The sequence below is a fragment of the Geotrypetes seraphini genome, chromosome 7, assembly GCF_902459505.1.
Source record: "Geotrypetes seraphini chromosome 7, aGeoSer1.1, whole genome shotgun sequence".
Classification (NCBI taxonomy): Eukaryota; Metazoa; Chordata; class Amphibia; order Gymnophiona; family Dermophiidae; genus Geotrypetes; species Geotrypetes seraphini.
Genome location: NC_047090.1, coordinates 173,062,803 through 173,084,277, shown reverse-complemented (window position 1 = coordinate 173,084,277; position 21,475 = coordinate 173,062,803). Strand labels below are relative to the sequence as shown.

General features: G+C 43.0%; 1 protein-coding gene across 3 annotated transcripts in view; it reads right to left on the bottom strand.

Annotated features, from left to right (window-relative positions):
* Positions 1-21,475, bottom strand: part of PRIMA1 (proline rich membrane anchor 1) — a 94,823-nt gene that overhangs the window by 6,087 nt on the left and 67,261 nt on the right. Inside the window, exon 4 of one of the 3 annotated variants that reach the window (XR_004540137.1) lies at positions 6,466-7,205. The exons of 1 other annotated variant lie outside the window; for it this stretch is intronic. Coding sequence is in view for 1 of the 2 variants with exons in the window: in XM_033952327.1 (XP_033808218.1) it covers positions 12,528-12,618 (91 nt within the window). In the remaining variant the exon portion in view is untranslated. Of the gene's footprint in view, positions 1-6,465; positions 7,206-12,359; positions 12,619-21,475 lie in introns of those variants that run through there. One more of the 3 variants, XM_033952327.1, reaches the window with a different exon arrangement.

The following is a 21,475-nucleotide window of genomic DNA, read 5'->3' as shown; positions in this document are numbered from 1 at the left end:
ATCTTGCACTCTTGTGATTGACCAATTGTTTATCACTGTTTAATTTATCACATTGATTAATTTGAGCACACCTGAGGTGTCCTATGATGGTGTGCACTGCAGGCAGAGGAGCCTTATTGTGTAAAGCACTGGAGAATTCTCTCCTCTCGCTTACCTCTCACGCTGAGGACACCCTGCTTCAGTATAATCATTTATATGATTTATCTTATAAACATTATTACGTGGTCTTTTCCTCAAGTGCTGAGACATCAGGTTGTTCCCACTTGGAGAACCTATTGACTTTTACTGCTTTTCTGTGTGGCTTTAACATTTTTGCTATTCAGTATACCTAAACTATTATTCAGTAGAAAAAATATGGTTTGTTCAATCAAATCCTGTGTGGACATTGGACTTCTATGAGTGAATGTTCTGCTTGATTGAACAAACTAAATTTTTTCTACTGAATAATAGTCTAGGTACAATGAAAGTAAATAGCAAAAATGTTTGAGTAGATAATTAAGGAAATCTTTTTCATATTGCTTGCTTATGGACTGGGAAAAAAGACTGTTCAAGCAAATGTCTCCAGAACTGCTTTAATGGAAAAATGTGATTTTTTTTTTTAAGTACTTTGTGAAATTTATTGTTGTTGTGAAATTTATTGTTATACTTTGTTTAAACTTAAAAAGCGGTGTCATTAACAGTGAATCTAATCGAAAAATCGATTCAACAGGGTGAATCGAATCGAATGAAATATTTTTCTCTGAATCGGGCAGCACTATTGGCTACCATGAGAATGGGCTACTGGGCATGATGGACCATTGGTGTGACCCAGTTAGGCTATTCTTATGTTATGTTCTCATCTGTAGGGGCCTTTGTTTTCACTTCTTATTTTAATGTATTTTTTTCCTGGGAACTTATCAGTGTTTTTTTATAATGGGAACAAAAATGGAAGAGAATTAATGTGTGTGGAATGGGGGGGTAACTAATTTCTTCAGCTAAATAATTCAATCCACTTCAAACAGACATAGGAGAACTCACGCACCATTCACACACCCTCCAACCAAAAACGTCAAAAGAAAAAAACTGTTCGACAACCTCCTAGCCATTCGAGCTGCAACACTTGACCCCCAACTCTACAACCTATTGACCTCGACCACAAACTACAAAACCTTAAAAAAAGAAATAAAAACCCTTCTATTCAAAAAACACATAAAACCAAACTAACATAATCAGAACTGTCCCAAGCATCACCTGCAACTACTCCATATGTACTTCTGATGTCATGACAATTCCGACATAATTTATGTTATGTTATGTTTGGAATAATGGTTACATAAATGAGGTTCAATAAAAGAAAATTTTCACTGCCTGTTTCTATTCTGACCATTTATTCCATTTCATGGTTATTGCAAAAAAAAAAAAATAATAATTTTTCCATGAGGGGGGGGGGTGTCAAAAAATGATGGGCCCCGGGTGCCACATACCCTAGGTACGCCACTGCGTGAAAGGTTTCTCAATTTTTTTTAATCAAAGTAATGAGGTTCCAATTTCTGTATCTTTGTTAAATAAGTGGTGGTGGTGTATAATTCCTAATAGAACATATGATATAATTATACAAAAATGGTGTGATGAATTGGGGATTCAGATTTCTCTACAAGATTTTAGTCAAGCTATTTATCGTTTGCCCAAAATTGTTAAAGGTTATGTATGGAGCGAATGTACGTATAGAGTGTTGCATAGGGCATATTTCTCACAGGTACAGGCATTTCATGCAGGTTTAGTTAATTCTCCTATTTGTATCAAATGTGAGGAAGACCCAAATACTTTATCTCACGCATTGTGGCAATGTCCTTTTATTAAATCACTAGTCTTATAGCCCGTTACATTAACGGGTGCTAGAATATATGTTTTTGTGTCTGTCTTTATTTGGAATATTCAATTAGTGGAATCTGTAAGGGGGGAATTATTTGGTAAAGCTGCTGCTTGTGGGGGTTTTGGATTAGGAAGAAATATTTTATTTCAGAACGCATGTATGATTGGTCATAAGTGTATTCTACAGTATTGGTTACAGAAAGATCCTCCTAGTTTTTGGCATTGGAGGAACCAATTCCATCAATTAATTTTATTTGAGGTTTGGGAGGTTTGTAAATTTCCTAGAAGAACTCATTATTTTTTGAAAATTTGGAATCCATATATTCAAAATCTTTCCCATAGAGCTCGAAGTATGATTCTTAATGTTTTATATTGAGGAATAAGAGACTTTCATTGCATCTTAACACTTTGTAATATGTATCATCTTTCATAGAACATAGAACATGACAGCAGAAAAGGGCCATGGCCCATCTAGTCTACCCACACTAATGGCCCACCCCCTAACTACCTCCATGAAGAGATCCCACATGCCGATCCCATCTTTTCTTAAAATCTGGCACGCTGCTGGCCTCAATTACCTGTTGTGGAAGATTATTCCAGCGATCAACCACCCTTTCGGTGAAGAAATATTTTCTGGTGTTGCCATGAAATTTCCCACCCCTGATTTTCAACGGATGCCCTCTTATTGCTGTGGGTCCTTTAAGGAAAAAGAGATCCTCTTCCACCTCGTTACGGCCTGTGACATATTTGAACGTCTCGGTCCTCGAGTGAGTACACCTGCAACTTACCCAGTCGTTCCTCATACGGGAGATCCTTGAGTCCTGAGACCATCCCGGTGGCCATTCGCTGAACCAGGATGGTCTCAGGACTCAAGGATCTCCCGTATGAGGAACGACTGGGTAAATTGCAGCTGTACTCGCTCGAGGAACACAGAGAGAGGGGAGACATGATCGAGACGTTCAAATATGTCACAGGAAGGGAGGGGGTGGGAAGGGAATATGGTTGATGATGATAATAGTTGGAATATCTTGAATTGTATATTTGTATAATTAATTACAATGTTATAATTGGAAATACATTTTGGGGGGATGGGAAGGGGGAAGGTGGAAAAGGTGTGGTGTGTGCGTATGGTATTATGAATAGGTAATATGGAAAATATATTTTGGAGGAATGATAAAACTATTTATGGAATATTTGAATTTTGAATTTAATTGTAAAGAATATTTATTATATTATTGTATATTTATTTGATTCCTTCAATAAAATGTTTTAAATTGAATTTTTTTTTAAATAATTAAATAGATGGGGGTAGACTACAACTAGCTTTTAAGAGTTATTCTTCCTCGTTCAACAACCAACAGTATTGAGTTAGGCCAGTGAAAATCTATGACCTCCAAACTGAAACATGACCTTAAACAAAGGTAGGGTGTCAAAAGAATGGAGGACAACGGCATGCCAACAATCCCGTGTTGACATTTGAGTGCAGGAGAAAAGCGCCCCGCTGCTTCCGCCGCTTTGAGGCATTCCTTTTTACGGTCTGAGGGGGGGATACCCCCGACTACACTTAAAAGTCCTTGCTCTGCTGTTGGGGGGGGGGAAACCCCCCCCAGTACATTAAAAACTCCCAGTACACCTTCCCTTTTGTCCTTTCCTTTTTTGTCTCATTTTCTTTAAATTATTGTATTTATTTCCCTTCTCCCTCAAGCTGCGTAAATTTGTCTGTTAGATATATGTTGTATGTTTTGTCCCCCTGAAAGTTGTAGGGATTTTAGTTATGTGCATCACTTTGAAGTTTGAGTAAGCGATTAATCAAATCTTAAATAAACTTGAAAACTTGGAAAAATCCCATTCTCCTTCCCGTTTTCGCACTGTGGAAGTTTTCAGTTTGTGTGGGGGGGGGTCCCGGTGTCCCCCCCCCAGCGGGAGCCCAAGGACTACTATGTGTAGTGGCGGGGTTCTCCCCCCTCCCACCATGCCCCCTTAGAGCGCAAAAGGAAAAGCCTCAAAGCGGCGGAAGCAGAAGTACGCTTTTCTCCTGCGCTCAAATGTCAGCCCGGCCTTGTCCTCCGCGGTTTTGACGCATCACCGAAAAAAATGACTGCATGGTGCTCTCAGCAACGACACGCTGGCAGCATGTTGGTCAAGGAAAGGCAGGGGTAAACGTATCTGTCCTAAATATTTTTCGCTTCATTTCCCCATGTAAACATGAAACCATCCAGATAACGGAATAATGACAACGTCAACACCCAGCATCGCTGAGAGAACAATTTAGGCTGCTGGCATCACTCGAGCATTCAGTTTTCCGACAGAGCAATCAGGAAAGCCGCAGCGAGGAACGATCCCATTTCCTCCCAGAACGTTTCTCCGGGAGTCATACACTTATTCCAACAGAATGACTAAAATGGAAACACAGCACAACATACTCCGTGTCGAAGGAACACACTGTGCAAAAAAAATATGGACCTTTCTTGCTGGTCAAATCCTAATCTGAAGTCCAAAGTGAGGTAGGGTTGCCAGATTTTACTATAGTAAAATCCAGACTCCTAGACCCGCCTGCCAGGCCCGCCCAGTTTCACCCATCCCAACCCGTTATGTCTTAGCCCCGCCCACCACTGCCTGCTCTTGTCAGGCAGGAGGAAATGCGCGCGTGCGTGGATTTCCTCCCGCCTGACATGATATAGCAGAGAGTTTTCCAAAATCCGGACCCAGTGCCAGGTTTTGAAAAGCCCTCCGGACCCCCCGGACATATCCTCGAAAAGGAGGACATCTGGTAACCATAAAGTGAGGCTCGATTGATCCAGTTTAGTTTCCAGTGGAGAAGCCCTCACAGCTGAGAAATACAGATGCAGAGGTTTCCACAGTGGATGGTCTCTTCTCTGGAGTGGATAATTCTGACCTTACACATGGGACACTTGTCTGTTCACCTGCCAAGAGAAAATTCACCTGCAGCTGTTTGCGCTGCAGTTGAATCTGCATTGCTCAAGGACCCAAAGCAAAATTGGCCTTTTTAATCTCGCTCTTCCACTGAGCATCGCTCAGCATGCGCAGTCCCTCAAAAGTCTACAGCAATTGTTTCTAGAAGCAGAATTACATTTTGCTGCAAGTGTGGTGAAAGCACATAGGTCCAGATTCTCTATAGGGTACCGATACAGACGTTCACCCAAAAAGCGGCCGCCAATCGCGTGTGTCACACACAACGGCGCCCTATAGAGAATCGCGCCTCCTCAAACGATAAGATGCTAGAAATATAGGCCAGGATTTTCTGGGCCTATTTTTCCGGTGTCTATCTACGCCATGAATCACACCTACGGCACTTAATGCCACTTCTGGCATTAGCCACGCCCATAGTGGAGTTAAGCACCATAAAATGCTTATGTAGGCGTGATTCTGGCACCTTTTATTTAGGTACCAGTAAGCGCTTTATTTTTACCATTTTAAACAGCATTTCTCAATTAACTTAGGCACCGGTAGGCAGTGGCGGTCCACCCTAGGCGATGTCAGCCTAAGGGCATGGCACCCCTCCTTCTCTCTACTATCCCCTGGTCCTCTCCTTGCTCTGCGCACCCCTTGCCTTCCCCGGTACCTTTTTTACTTCCCCAGCATGAGGTTGCTGCCCGCCTCGCCGTGCTCTCTGACGTCACTTCCAGGACCTGTGCCTAAGGGTGACCTGTCAGATGCGTGCAGGGCAACGGCACGCCGACACTTCCGCCCCGACATTTGAGTGCAGAAGAAATGTGTGCCCCCCACTTGCCACCCCCTATGCCTTCCCATTAGTGCTCTGAGGGGAGGGTTGGGGGGGAACCCCCCACACACTCGCACTCGCGTTGAGGATGGGTGGGGTGAACCCCACTTCCCATTACACTTAAAACTCCCGCTCTCCTCCCGAAGCCTTCCCCTTTTCGCTCTTCCACTCTGGGGGAGGGAGGAGTGTGGGGGGAACTCCCCCCCCACACACTGCAATCCCGATCTTGTTGAAGATTGCTGCTTAGGCCCCCCACTACACTTACAATTGTGCCCCGAAAACCCCGCTTCCTTCATGCGCGTACTTGTCACTGCACGCATTTGATGGAGCGGAATTGTCAGGGTGCAATTGTCCTGCGCGCTATTGACGGTGTCCCGCCCTAGGAAGTGACGTCAAAGGGGCCAGCGGACACCGACGCAGGCATGTGGCTCAAGCCGGAAAAGTTAAAAAGGTATGGGGAGAGAGAAGGGGGCGAGGTGGGGGGGTGCCATCGTACCGGCCGCCGCTTACCCTTACTACGCCACTGCCAGTAGTACAGCTCCCGTTTATAGTATAACCCCCCCCCCCCCAATAGCGTTACAAAGAATGGAAACTCAAAGCCAAAATTAAATCATACAGGAAGAGGCTGATTGTGAAGAAATAATGTTCAAAGCACCCTTTAAAAATATGGGTCTCTAAATAGCATTTCTTAACGGCCCTACTTTATCCTTTTCTTGGACATCTTCAGCTCCTGGAAGTTGCATAGTTGTGAGAGCTCAGGTGAACTTCCTGGATTAACTTACAAGTGCATGCGGGGTTTTTCTTTTGGCTGCTTCACCAAAATTGTCCTCCATTACATTACATTACATTAGTGATTTCCATTCCGCCATTACCTTGCGGTTCAAGGCGGATTACACAGGACGTTATCTGGACATTCCCAGAGGAAGCGTAGAGTAGAGCAGGTTGCTTCCGGGTACTGAGATGACTCCTGGGGTGATTAGTTTGTTTTCAAGGATTTCTTTTCTGAAAGTTTTGTAGTCTGGGGTTGTGATGAGTATATTGGAGAGTTGGCGGTCTAGTTTTGCTGCCTGTGTGACTAGTAGTAATTTGTTTGGGGTTTTTTTTTTTCCATTTGACGTGTTTAATGACAACAATCCAGAGCTGATATCACACAATGGGAACAGTGCGCAGGCGGACGCAAGCAGGCGATGCCTCACGTGCTCTGAAGCTGAAACCAAACTTCCGCGAGTCACTCGCTTCTTGAGACCTGATCTTCGCCGCAGGAAATCCTACCCACGCCGTGGGCAATTGGTTGAGACAGGAAGCAGGCCGGCCACGTGGATGTCACTTGTTCAGAGATTCGATGCCTCGCTGAGGCCTGTTCTCCAAGCAGTAACGCCATCATCGACCTTTCGACATGCATCTTTCATCTCTTAAGAAACTCCCGCCACAAGGCTCTTTTCGTCTCCCGTTTCGCACAGCGTACCTGGTATCCTTTGAAAAAGTTTCACACCTCCCATTAACGTTCAAAGATTATACCACTGCGTTGTTAACGTCCAGCGGTATGTTGTTCTGGGACATCGCGGTGCATTCAGCCTGACTCGTTCCATTCTCTTCCTTGTGTAGCGGTTTCCTTAGATGGACAGTGGGAAACAGAAAAGGAGAACAGAGAATTAAGGGCAGTTTAGGAGTTACCGGGACCATTCCTGGCAGAGACTCCTATATCAGTGCATGCCATCTTTCGCTATCTCCAGTGGCGTAATAATGGTGAGTGGCGGGCGGGGCGGTGGTGCCGCTCCCTGCCCTCCTCCCCCCCCAGCTGCCCGCACGCCCTCTTCCCATTCCCTGTCTCATTTTAACTTCTCCGGTGTGAGCAGAATGTCCATGTCGGTGTCGGCTCGGCCTCTGATGTCACTTCCTAGGTGTGGGTCCCGGAAATGACATCAGAGAGAGCAACCACCTTGCTCCGTGGAAGTTTAAAAGGTATGAGGGAAGGCAAGGGGCTTGCGTGCGCGGTGACATGAGGACGGGTGTCATGCCCTTAGGAAGACTGTGCCCGAGGCGGACCGCCCCCCCCCCCCTCCCCATGCCCACTGCGTTAACTCCTTTTATTATGCAAAAGAATAGTTCAGGGAAACAGTGCACAACCTTCAAAGTCATTCATCCAGGTAAATTAATCTGAGAACAGACTACCTCAATATTGCTAGGGTTACCAGATATTCGGATTTCTCTGGACATGCCCTCCTTTTGAGGACTTTGTCCAGGTTTTGAAAAGCCTCCTCAAATTGCGTCGGGCAGGGAGGAAGTCCACGCATGGGCGGACTTCCTCTCTGCTGGACAAGAGCAGTCAGTGGGGGGCGGAGCTAGGGTGGGCCTGGGGGCGGTGTTTGGGTATGGATGGGCGGGACTGGGCAGGCCTGGGGTTGGGTCTAAGGGTCTGGATTTACCGACTGGAAAATCTAGCAACTCTATATATTGCTAAAAGGGAAAGTGAATAGGACTTGTAACAGTGTTCCCGCTAAGCTGCGCTGGCGTGCGCTGGCGCACAAAATATTACATCGCAGCGCACAAGTTTCTCGTCACAGCGCACGGCGTACGGCAGATGGCAGGGCGGCGAGAGGAGAATCGGGCGAGTTGGCTCATAACTTGCTGGCGCCCGATATTTTTAGCTCACAGCGAAAAAAGTTTGCTCACAACACCCGCCCGCTTAGAGGGAGCACTGCTTGTAAACCACTTTTTTTGAGGTTACACATTCAAAGCGGTTTACATATATACAATTACTTATTTTGTACTTGGAGCAATGGAGGATAGAAGGGAAGATTCTCAAAACTTCAGGGTAAAATCCAACGGGCTACTCTTGTAACCATTTCAAAAAGGCAAGTCATTCTCAAAATACCCCATATGCAAATGAGGTTCAGGGATGTTCACGTAGGCTTGCTACATTTTCTTGAGATGAGTCACTGGCGGTAGCGATCATGTGCAGAATACACCTGCGTATTTAAAAAAAAAAAAAACCCAAAAAACAAGTGGAAGATTACGGCGGGAGAGATGCCCACTCCCTCCTGCCATTGGACAACTCTCCCTGTGCCCCCAATCAACCTTCCCGCCCCTCCATACATTATTCAGGATGTTCGGCTGAAGGGACACCTACCCCGCTCCAGCTGGAAGGTCCGCCTCTTACAAAATGGTGAGCCTTCCACTTCCCAGTGCATCCTGGGATGCACCAGGGAGGGCCCTAAGTCTCTGATTGGCTAGGGGGGAGTTGGGCAATGGCGGAAGGGAGTGGGCATCCCTCCTGCTGCGGGGCGGGGGGTGTAGAGTCGGGGATTGTGTGATTGCGGTGGGAAAGAGTGGGCATCTGTCCCGCTGCCAGACTTAGGTGTCCAGAGATTGTGCGAGCACGGTGGGAGAGAGTGGGCATCTCTCCTGTTGATCTTCGATTTGAGGTTTGTTTTTTAAGTTTTAATTTGCATGAGGGGGAGTCTGAGCTGTCAAATCTTACATTCCTGTCGGTGCATGAGCCAATCAGTGCTCAGGCACTGATCAGAACGTACGGCTACGACAGCTCATACATTCGGTGATTATAGAGAATTGCTCGGAGTGCTCATTTTATTATTAATGACCTTGTTGTACTACATTTGAAAGGCAGTATTGGAGTCTGCTAGAAAACTCGGAAAAGACCACAGTAAGCCGTTTTGATAATCTGTCACTAAAATACATGCACGCTAAACCAGTTGGAACCGGTTTAGCGAGCACGTTAAAGGCACCTTGTAGTTTTGAGAATCTTCCCTCTAAGTGACTTGTCCAGGGTCTGGGATTCGATCCCACAACTTCAGGGTACAAAAGGTTTTTAGCGCCGTCTGGCACGCTGAATTCTCTGCACTGCTGCGACGGTCATAGAGTTTCAATGAGCATCAGAGCCTGCCTGCACTAAAAACCTCTTGCACAGTTTTGTAAAATGGGGGTGGGGGGTTAGTTTGTGGCCTTGTATTTGCATAGGGGTTATCTGTATTCTGCATGTGTGACCAAGGCCAGGTGTTCTGGTAGGAATGAATGTTGAGAGGCATAAAGTGTAGTTTAATTTTGTGGTTAACCATTATAACATAACATAAAATGCACTTGTATACCGCAAATACCATTAAGTTCTATGCAATTCACAAAGACTAATAATAGAAATGAATAAACATCCTATATCTAACTTACAAAAGTTTCTTACAAAGATACGTCTTTAAGGAACATTGAAATTGTTGGTACGAATTTGAGATTTTGGATATGTGAGTTAAATCCCTAGTCCATGAGGCTGCTTGAAAAGATGGCAAACAATCCTGAAATTTCTTATATTTACAACCCTTTAAACTAAACTAAACTAAACCATTAGGTTTGTATACCGCACCATCTCCGCATGCGCAGAGCTCGGTACGGTTTACAGAGGTTAAGAGGAAAGGAATTACAAAGAAGGGGTATAGGAGAGGGACTGAGAGGATAGAGAGGGACAGGGTACTAGAGAACGGGAGGAGATTAGATTTTTTGAGAAGAGCCAAGTTTTCAAGCGTTTACGGAAGGATTGGAAGGAGCTAGAATTTCTGAGCGGGGATGAGAGGTTGTTCCAGAGTTCAGTGGTTCTAAAGGGGAGGGATGTTCCAAGTTTTCCTGCGCGGGATATACCTTTTATAGATGGGAAAGATAGTTTCAGTTTTTGGGAGGGTCTAGAAGAGAGCGGGTTTGATGAATTCCAGAAGAGTGGGATAACGGGAGGAAGGACGCCATGTAGAATCTTGAAGGCTAAGCAGGCACATTTATAGAGGACTCTGGAGTATACTGGGAGCCAGTGAAGCTTGGAGAGGAGTGGGGAAACGTGATCAAACTTGCCTTTTGCGAAAATAAGCTTGGCAGCGGCGTTCTGAATTAGCTGAAGTCTATGGAGGTTTTTCTTAGTTAGGCTTATATAGATGGAGTTGCAGTAGTCTAGTCTAGAGAGGATGGTGGATTGGACAAGGATGGCGAAATGAGAATGATGAAAGCAAGATCTTACTTTTCTTAACATATGGAGGCTAAAGAAGCATTTTTTTACCAGGGAGTTGAGGTGATCGTTGAAGGAGAGAGAGGAGTCTAAGATGATGCCTAGGACTTTGCTTGAAAACTCAAGATGAAGAGTGGGGCGGAGGAAGCGACATGGGCAGTAAATTGGTGGCCGCTGGCGCTGAGATTATAAAGGTATGGGGAAGGGGCACGTGGGGTGCAGGGAAGAGGACAGGAGAGGGGCGTCACCACCCCGGGTTACCATATGGCTCCAGAAAAAGGAGGGCAGATTGAGACATCTGGGTTTTACTTCCATTGCTTTCAATGGAAGTAAAACCCGGATGCCTCAATCCAGGGGTCTCAAAGTCCCTCCTTGAGGGCCACAATCCAGTCGGGTTTTCAGGATTTCCCAATGAATATGCATGAGATCTATTTGCATGTACTGCTTTCAATGCATATTCATTGGGGAAATCCTGAACACCCGACAGGATTCCGGCCCTCGAGGACCGGAGTTGCTCACCCCTGGACTAGGGGCGGGGGTGTCCATAAATTTCTAATCTAATCTTCTATTTATGTGTCACGCTTACCTATTCAGGCTCAAGGTGACATCAAGAGTGGAAGGATTAGGAGAAGAAGGGGAAGAGAGGGAGGGGGATGTAGGAGGGGTGAGGTGAAAGAGGACTATTTTGGGATCCTGCTACACTCTTCATTCATTAATTTATAACATTTTATTGAAGGAAATAATATAATAGAAATAGATTTCATTTCAAATAGAATTACAAATATATTTACATAAATATTTCTAACATTCCTTCAAAATAAATTTTCATATGATCCCAATCAACCCCTCTACTACCTCTCACCAAACTTCCCCCTTCCCCCTTTCCTTTTTCTCCTCCAATTCACATTATATTAAAGTAATTTCATCATTCCTTCAATATACATTTCAATATGACCAATATCATTCTACCCACACACCCCAACATCCCCACCCTCCCTCTTTTGAATGGAAGATGACACATATTACCAGGTATTACAAAGTTATAAATATTTCCAAAGCTTCAATGTAAAATATTAACAATCATACTTCGTGCTCTAGAGGAAAGATTTTGAATATATGGGTCCCAAATTTTTTTTTTAAGAGCGTGTACGTCTTGGAAACTTACAAACATCCCTAACTTCAAATAAAATTAAACAATGAAGTTGATTCCTCCAATGCCAAAAACTAGGAAGATCTTTCTGTAAAATACATTTATGGCCAACCATGCATGCCTTTTGGAATAAAATACATCTACCTTGGCCATATACCCCACAAGTAGCAGCTTTACCGAATAACACACCTCTTGGAGACTTCAATAATTCAATAATTGACAATCCCTTAATGAACCTAAATATAATAGGGTGGCAGACCAGAATGAGTTAATAAGAGGACATTGCCACAATGCATGAGATAAAATAATAGACTGCCATTGTTCCACTGGTACAGATTCTACCTTATTATTGTTTATAATTTTCCTTTTTTTGTATCACTATTGTACCATTACTGTTTGATAAATTGCATTTTAATCGTAGCACAGGCACTTTTTCATGCCATGGACACTTTATTCTAGCACAAGCACTTTTTGCCATTGACACTTTAATTAGGAAGGCTTGGGAGATTATGCATTGTATCCCAGGAGTGAATGGTTGAAAAGGATTGTTTATTTATTCACTTTTATACACCCGAGGTTTTCTTTTATACCATGGACAATATGATGTATGAGGCAGTAGCCTTTATCTAGACTTTGTCTAGATGAAGCCAGTCATCGTAAAGTCACTGCCTGAGCCTCCAATTCATACTGGGCGCCTTTCAAATGGCTCATACTGAAGTCCATTGGAGTAATAGTGTTTAGAAATTAACAAAAATTGAGTTTCATTATTATTGGAACTGTCCCTTTCAATCTTTTTCTCTTGGGAAAATTTTGATTGTAGGCCAATTTTTTTCTTTTTCTTGATATATCTGGAGTAACATTAACTCCAGGCGAAGCCTAAAAACAAAATGAATGCAATATACATGACTACAATATGAAATAAGGCAAATATAACATGATGCAAAAACATAACTACAATAAAAAGATTGCTCTATAAAAGGAATAGATATCATGAGCTCCATGAACAGCATATCAAATATAAATAAAGAGCGACTAAGATGGTTAAGGGGTTGGAGGAGCTGCTGTACGGTGAAAGATTAGAGAAACTGGGCCTCTTTTCCCTCGAACAGAGGAGATTGAGAGGGATCATGATCGAAACATTCAAGGTACTGAAGGGGATAGACTTAGTAGATGAGGACAGGTTGTTCACCCTCTCCAAGGTAGGGAGAACGAGAGGGCACTCTCTAAAGTTAAAAGGGGAGAGATTCCGTACAAACGTAAGGAAATTCTTCTTCACCCAGAGAGTGGTAGACAACTGGAATGCTCTTCCAGAGGCTGTTATAGGGGAAAACACCCTCCAGGGATTCAAGACAAAGTTAGACAAGTTCCTGCTGAACCAGAACGTACACAGGTAGGGCTAGTCTCAGTTAGGGCGCTGGTCTTTGACCTAAGGGCCGCCGCGTGAGCGGACTGCTGGGCACGATGGACCACTGGTCTGTCCCAGCAGTAGCAATTCTTATGTTCTTATGAATATAGCCGCTCAGATAAGCTGGTGAAAAACCATAATATCAACACATATTCATGTGGGCTAAAATCTATAGCCGGGTATACAGGCCATTGTGGATGATACCAAAATCTGCAATAGAATCGATGCTCCTGATGGTTTGAATAACAGGAGGAAGGACCCAGCGAAGCTTGAAGAATGGTCTGAAATTTGGCAGCTAAGATTTAATGCTAAGAAATGCAAGGTCATGCATTTGAGCTGCAAAAACCCAAGTCAACGGTACAGTTTAGAGGCGTGAAGAACTTTTGTGCACAAAAGAGGAGCAGCACTTGGGTGTGATAGTATGTGATGATCTTAAGGTAGCCAAACAAGTTGAAAAGGTGTCGGCGAAAGATAGAAGGATGATTGGGTGCATAAAAATGCTTGAGTACCTGAATAAATCCAAGCAAACCATTCTGAGCTCCCCTGGGAGAACGGTAAAGAAAACATGGTGGATATGGCATAAAAAAAAAGGCCGCAGAGTTAGGTCCATGAGAACCCAAACCCGCATTCGTTGTTAGGCACCATCAACTCGTGCTCGAGTCCTAGCGACTTGATGAATTGCGGATTGAACAAGAAATCGGTTTTGTGCTAGTCCGGAAAGGTCCTCCGGCCTCATCCCCCATGGTTGCTTTCAACGTGTCCAGCCATCTGATTGTAGGTCACCCTCTTCACCTGGTTCCTTCAATCTTCCCAAACTTGACATCCTTCTCCAGAGATCTCTCTCTCTCTTCTGACGGTGTGACCAAAATAAGACAAGTCATAACTTTATCATTTGGGCTTCGAGTGACATAGACAGTTTGATCTCAACCAGCATTTACCAACACCGTAGTTCCAAAAACTGTCCATGAATAATATCTTTTCAGAACAGCAATAAGCCATGAACTTGTAAGAAGAACAAACAGTTCAGAGGGTGCATTACAAATATTTCTAATAAACTTTGCATGTTCTTTTGTAGAATTCTCTTTTTTTTTTGTTTACGGACAAAGGGCATCCTGAGATTTCAGAGACCTTCTTTTTTTGCAGTCACTTCCCTTCGTTTAAGGCTATTATTGGGTTGACCAGCCAATATGCCTTTTCTTAACATAAACTCACGCTTTAAGCCTTAAGGCTGTGTTTTGTCTTTCCATGTTATATATCAATAAAACAATTACCCTTTCTCTCCAGATGTAATCTGGTTTCTGGCACGGGCTCTTTTGCTGTCTTTGAACTACAAATGGAACTTCCACTGTACTGGAAGCATGACAAGGTTTTGAAATCCCTTGTTTATATTAATAGCCTGAAGGCCTTTTTGTCTCCATAGCTCAGGCAAAAATATTTGGAAACACTCAGCTACAAGGGTAAAAAGCTCATCGAATACTATAAACAGCTTTCAGGTTTTATAAGGCTATTCATATCTAGATTTGCCGTTAGTCAGTAGTTCTGGATATTAATCCTGACTAGGACTGAATTACAAAAGCAGAAAACCAAACACTTTAAAAGAAAAGTGGCCATTTTGAATTTTTACTCTTTCTCGGTTTAAAAAGATACAGTTACTTAATCATTTACTGAGTTTGACATATGTAGATTACAGTGGTGCCTCACACAACGAACTTAATTCGTTCTAGGAGCAAGTTTGTTATGCGAAAAGTTCGTTATGTGAAACGCGTTTTCCCATAACAATACATGTTAAAAAAAATAATTCGTTCTGCAGCATAAAATATGCTAAGATGACATAAAAAAAGATAAATTTTTTGTTATTATGTTTATTTAGATACATCTAAAAACATAATTGTTTTTTAAAACAACACACATTTTTTAAATTTAAAGACAGACTAAGTAGAGTCTAATTTTACAGTGAGAGAGGGCAGAGTCTCAGCGGCAAAAACTGGGACTTAACTGTTCATTTTTTAAATGCCTGCATGGTTGAAAATGTTGTCCATTTCCTTGGGCAGATCATTCTGTCTATAATACTAGTTTATACTTATTACAAAATGGTCTAAATGGATAAGCTTTTTTTTTCCTGTTTCTTTCAATATGTAAACAGATTGCCAATGGTGAGAGAGAACAAAGCTGTTATTTTTCTAGCATCGGGGAAGCGGCGAGAGTAGCTCCGCCCCCCCCAACGCATCAGCAGTAGGCGCCGGGCCCCTGCGAGCCGACGGTCCGCCACTGCACAGGGAGCCAGGCGGAGAGAGGGCAGTTAAGCGCAGTGCCTGCGCGGAAGGATGCAGCTCGGGCGACTTCGTTGTGTGAAACGAAGTTCGTTGTGGGAAGCAAGACCTGAAGTTCGTTGTGCGCAGCGTTCGCTGTGTGAGGCGTTCGTTATGCGAGGCACCACTGTATATGCAGGCTTCCAATTTTTACTGATTCAGAATAGAAACCTTAATACTATGGACAGAAGAGAAGGTGATATCCAATTTAAAAAAAGGTTTGGACAAGTTCGCTCTGAGGACAGGGATGTCACCAGTGGTGTGCCTCAAGGTTCTATTCTTGGGCCTGTTCTTTTTAACATTTTTATAAACGATATGGCCGAAGGGTTGTCGGATGATTCCAAAATCTGCAATAAAGTAGACACGCCGGATGGTGTGAATAGCATGAAGAAAGACCTGGCGAAGCTTGAAGAATGGTCTGAAATTCAGCGGCTAAAATTTAATGCTAAGAAATGCAAGGTCGTGCATTTGGGCTGCAAAAACCCGAGGGAGCTGTACGGTTTAGGGGGTGAAGAACTTATGTGCACGATGGAAGAGCGGGACTTGGGTTTGATTCTATGGGATGATCTTAAGGTGGCCACACAGGTTGAAAAGGTGATGGTGAAAGCTAGTAGGATGCTAGGTTGCAAAGGAAGAGGTATTTATTTGCCATCATGTTTCTTTGTTTCTATAACCATAAAGCTCTCTGACCTCACAATGCAGGTGTAAAGAGCCTTAGCCAATAGGGAGAGGAGATGCAAATATTAAGAGCCTTAGCCAATAGGGAGAGGAGGAGATAGTGAATGCTGCGGATGGGCAGACTGGATGGGTCATTTGGCCTTTATCTGCCTTCATGTTTTTATAACCACAAAGTTCTATGACATCACAATGCAGGTGTAAAAAGCCTTAGCCTATAAGAAGAGGAGATGCAAATGTTAAGAGACTTAGCCAATAGGGAGAGGAGAAGCTAATGGTTACTGCGGATGGGCAGACTAGATGGGCCATTTGGTCTTTATCTGCCATCATGTTTCTCTGTTTCTATAACCATAAAGCTCTATGACCTCACAATGCAGGTGTAAAGAGCCTTAGCCTATAGGAAGAGGAGATGCAAATGTTAAGAGCCTTAGCCAATAGGGAGAAGAGAAGATAATGGTTACTGCGGATGGGCAGAATAGATGGGCCATTTGGCCTTTATCTGGAAGCCAGTAGGAAAAAGGAGATATTGATGTCCCTGTATAAGACTTTACCGAGATCTCATTTAGAAATTTCCAAAAACTGCTGTTAAGACAGACATGGGAGTAGAGCGTGACAAGGGGACAAATTTGTCCCCCGTCCCCACAGGAACTCAATTTCCCTATCCCGTCCCCACGAGTTTTGTCGCTGTCCCTGTCCAATTCCTGTAAGCTCTGTTGTAACCGCACAAGCCTCGAACACTTATGATTTTAAAGTATTTGAGGCTTGTGCAGATGTTGCAGAAATGGGGCAGGGACAGGAAAAGAACTCGCTGGGACAGGACGGGAAAATGAGTTCCATTGGGGACAGGGAAATCTGTTTTAATGCTTGGATCTAGCTAGGTACTTGGGACCTGGTTTGGCCACTGTTGGAATCAGAATGCTGGGTTTGATGGACCTATGGTTTGTCCCAGTATGGCAGCTCTTATGTAAAATATTCCTGGAATTGGCTAGATCCCCCCTGTGCCTGAGCCAGAAGTCTGCAATATTGCCAAGTATATGAGCAGTAGCGTAATTAAGGTCAAAGATATCAGTATGAGCCCACCCTAAAACGTGGAAACTTTTGTGGCTCAGGCTAAATCTCATAGGTGACAAGCACCAGACATGCGTCTAAATGAGAATAGCCTCATACATCATCAAATCTAAGACCATTATTTCTATAAACAAAATTATTAGTGATAATTAGAAAAATGCAGGCTTATGGTTCAGGAACACGGGGAATGTGAGGACATAACAAACAAATACCCCATCACAGACTAAACCAACATCATAAATATAAATATAAACAGTTCTAAAAACTGGAGGAATATGTGAATAGTGATTAGTAGATTGCACAAGCTACATTTAAACCTAAAATTTCATGAATAAATACTAAAACTTTTAGTTCATCAGATAATATCACACTTAAAAATAATCTCAAAGGTTAATCCATTGAGAGGATTATAATGTGCAAAATTATGTAAGTATAGCCAAGTATAGCACTAGAGAATGACACAGGGACCGTTTACTGTGGTAAACCGCGGGTCACTGCAGTAAATCCGCAGGAATGTAGACATTTGCAATTGGTTTACCGCAGGAATGGGGACAAAATAAAACTAATAAAAAATATAAAATCAAATCAAATCTCACAGTTAATGAGAGACCAAACCCTCAAAAGATAACTGAAAGAAATGAGTTTTTAATGGAATCTAATTTTTTAAATGATGTTTCATTACATTACATTATCATTTATATACCAATGCGGTTCAAGGTGATAAGATTCTGAGACAGTCTCAGGAACAACAAAAACATATTAGTTGGTCATAATTAGGTTACAGAAATTTATCAAATAAGTGAGTTTTCAAGAGTTTCCTGAAATGTATTTATGATGTAGCGTTAAATTCCCTGTCTCTGATCGCAGCCTGATATGAAAGTAATCATTCAAAAAAATTTTTATATCGACAACCCTTTACAGAGGGGAACATGAAATTAGATAGAAAACGTTGGAAACATTTTGATTTTGCCAGTTCAAAATGGTCGTTGAGGTAGTTTGCTGTAAGACCGAACATCTTGTAACAAAGTAATCCAAACTTGAATACGACCCTAGCCTCTATCGGAAGCCAATGTAGTTTCTGTAAAAAGGAGTTATAATAACTGGCAAGGCATTCCAGAGAAGTGGTGAAATATTAAAAAATGCTGAATGACGCATCGATTCAAGATGAGCATGTGCAGTTGTTGGAATGGTAAATCGTTGTTTCTAGATTGACTAAGCAGGGTAAACTGAAGATACTACCTTAATGAGATTAGCCAAATACGTATGAAAGGGATTGTTCGAAAAATAGCCCTATGTGTTAGAGTCAGTATTTGGAATTGGATGCAGTACTGAACTGGAAGCCAGTGCAGTTTTATCAAGAGGGGTGCAATGTGATTAAAATGCAACGCTTTGAAAAGAAATTTAGCTGCTGAATTTTATAATAATTGTAAACGTTTTAACTGATATTGGGGTAATCCTGCAAAAATCGAGTTACAGTATTCAAGTCTTGAAAAAAGTAAAGAAATGACCAGAGAGTGTAACGTCAAGATATCATACAAACATGACGGCAGATAAAGGCCAAATGGCCCATCTATTCTGCCCATCCGCAGTAACCATTATCTTCTCTTCTCCCTATTGGCTAAGGCTCTTAACATTTGCATCTCCTCTTCCTATAGGCTAAGGCTCTTTACACCTGCATTGTGAGGTCAGAGAGCTTTATGGTTATAGAAACAGAGAAACATGATGGCAAATAAAGGCCAAATGGCCCATCTAGTCTGCCCATCCGCAGTAACCATTAGCTTCTCCTCTCCCTATTGGCTAAGGCTCTTAACATTTGCATCTCCTCTTCCTATAGGCTAAGGCTCTTTACACCTGCATTGTGAGGTCAGAGAGCTTTATGGTTATAGAAACAAAGAAACATGATGGCAAATAAAGGCCAAATGGCCCATCTAGTCTGCCCATCCACAGTAACCATTATCTCTTTCTCTCTGAAGTCAAAGAGAACAAAGACATCTAATAACCTGAAACCCTTTTTGCACTACCAATGATATCTGGTAATTAAAATATAACCCCTAAGTATTTGAAACATTTAACTGGCGTTAAAGAAGTCTTCCAAAGGATGATTGGTTTAGAGCAGGGGTGTCAAACTCAAATCACATAAGGGGCCGAAATCTAAAACACAGGCTAAGTCGCAGGCCAGATTTTTTATTAATATACTTACCCCCTCCTTTGGGCCCCAGCACTGGCAGCTGCTCCGACGCTCACAAGACTTCTGTGAGCGTCGGATCAATCGCCGTCGCCAAAACCCATGCTGCGCACCAGCAAAAAAGGAAGTTAGTCTTAGTAGAAGTATAGGGATACAACCTCTCCAACCCCCACGCCGGCTACAAAATAAATAAAAAAGACTTTTCCTCTCTTTTAGGTCCTAGTTCACGCTTGCTGTCTAACACCAGCTCTGGCAGGATACACATTTCAAATCTGACATATTGTAATCACAAAACAGAAAACAAAATTATTCTTTCTACCTTTTGTTGTCTGCTCATTTTGCTTTTAGTCTCATTTTCTCTTCCGGATTTTGTCTATCTTTTAATTCTCTTTCCAGTTTCTGCTGTCCATTTTTTTTCTCCTCTTCTCTCTTGCTCCAGTCCCTGTCTCCAACATATTGATCTTTCCCTTTCAACTTTTCTCTTTTTTTCTGCCTCTGTCCACTCAAATCTTGCCCTCTTTCTCATCCTTCTCCTTTTTAAATTTTTAGCTACTTATCAATTTTCCATCTCCAGATCCAACTTCTCGAGAGCCAGAAGGCCTTGAGCATGCGCAGATGCTCAAGGCCTGGCCCAGGCAAGAGGCAGGAGCTTGCTTTCACTCTCACAACCAGCAGAAGGGGTAAGGAGTGTGTTTGAGAGGAAGGGCGGGCGGATGCCGCTTTCAGCACGGGGGTGTGATGTGGTTCTCGCGGGGGGGGGGGGGGGACAAACACGGGGGGGGTTTGCGATGCCAGTTCAGGGGGTGCGATGCCGGTTAGAGTGGGGGGGAGGTGCTCGCATATCGGAACATGCTCGATTTGCGAGGCAAAAGTTTGCTGAGTGTTTGCTGCAGATGTTGCAGAAATGGGGCAGGGACAGGAAAAGAACTCGCTGGGACAGGACGGGAAAATGAGTTCCTGTGGGGACAGGGAAATCTGTTTTAATGCTTGGATCTAGCTAGGTACTTGGGACCTGGTTTGGCCATTGTTGGAATCAGAATGCTGGGTTTGATGGACCTATGGTTTGTCCCAGTATGGCAGCTCTTATGTAAGCCAAGTATAGCACTAGAGAATGACACAGGGACCGTTTACTGTGGTAAACCGCGGGTCACTGCAGTAAATCCGCAGGAATGTAGACATTTGCAATTGGTTTACCGCAGGAATGGGGACAAAATAAAACTAATAAAAAATATAAAATCAAATCAAATCTCACAGTTAATGAGAGACCAAACCCTCAAAAGATAACTGAAAGAAATGAGTTTTTAATGGAACCTCGCAAACCGAGGTTCCACTGTATCTAGTTATTTATCCTTTTTTTTTTTTTTTTTTTTTTTAACTAAGGCCAGTTGAAAAGTGCTGAAGTACACAATGTGGCCCTCATGGCGAAAAGTTTGGATACCCCTGTACAGTAAAACCTTGGATTGCAAGTAACTTGGTTTGCAAGTGCTTTGCAAGACAAGCAAAACATTTGATTAAATTTTAACTTGATATACAAGCAATGTCTTGCAATACAAGTACATACAGTATAAACACATCACAACTGAGCCGATGGTTCTTCTCTCTCTGACGCTGCAAGAGTGTAGTGACTGTTCTAAACGAGCGAGGTCTCGCAATACGAGTACATAAAGTATTTTTGTATTAAGGTTTTTGGATTGTGGAACGAATCCTCTGAGTTTCCATTATTTCCTATGGGGAAATTCGCTTTGATATAACAGTGCTTTGGATTACAAGCACGCTTCTGGAACAAATTATGCTCGCAAACCAAGGTTTTACTGGATTAGACAACAGCTCTGTGCTAGACCAGAAGAGGGGCACTAATGCCAACATTTGGGGGGGGTTTCTTCATTTCTGTGGAGGGAGATCTGCAGAATAAACCTTCATCTGGAGGAAGGGAGAGATGGGGCTGGGGAGGAAGTGAATATAATCCTGCAAACCAAAGCCGTTGGTTCCGTGCTGCTTATAAGTATCATTTTTAAGCCTTCTAAAATGTTCTCAGCTGATTGATGTTAATTGAATATTAATCCCCAGGCGGCTCAGGTCATTCGTTCTCAC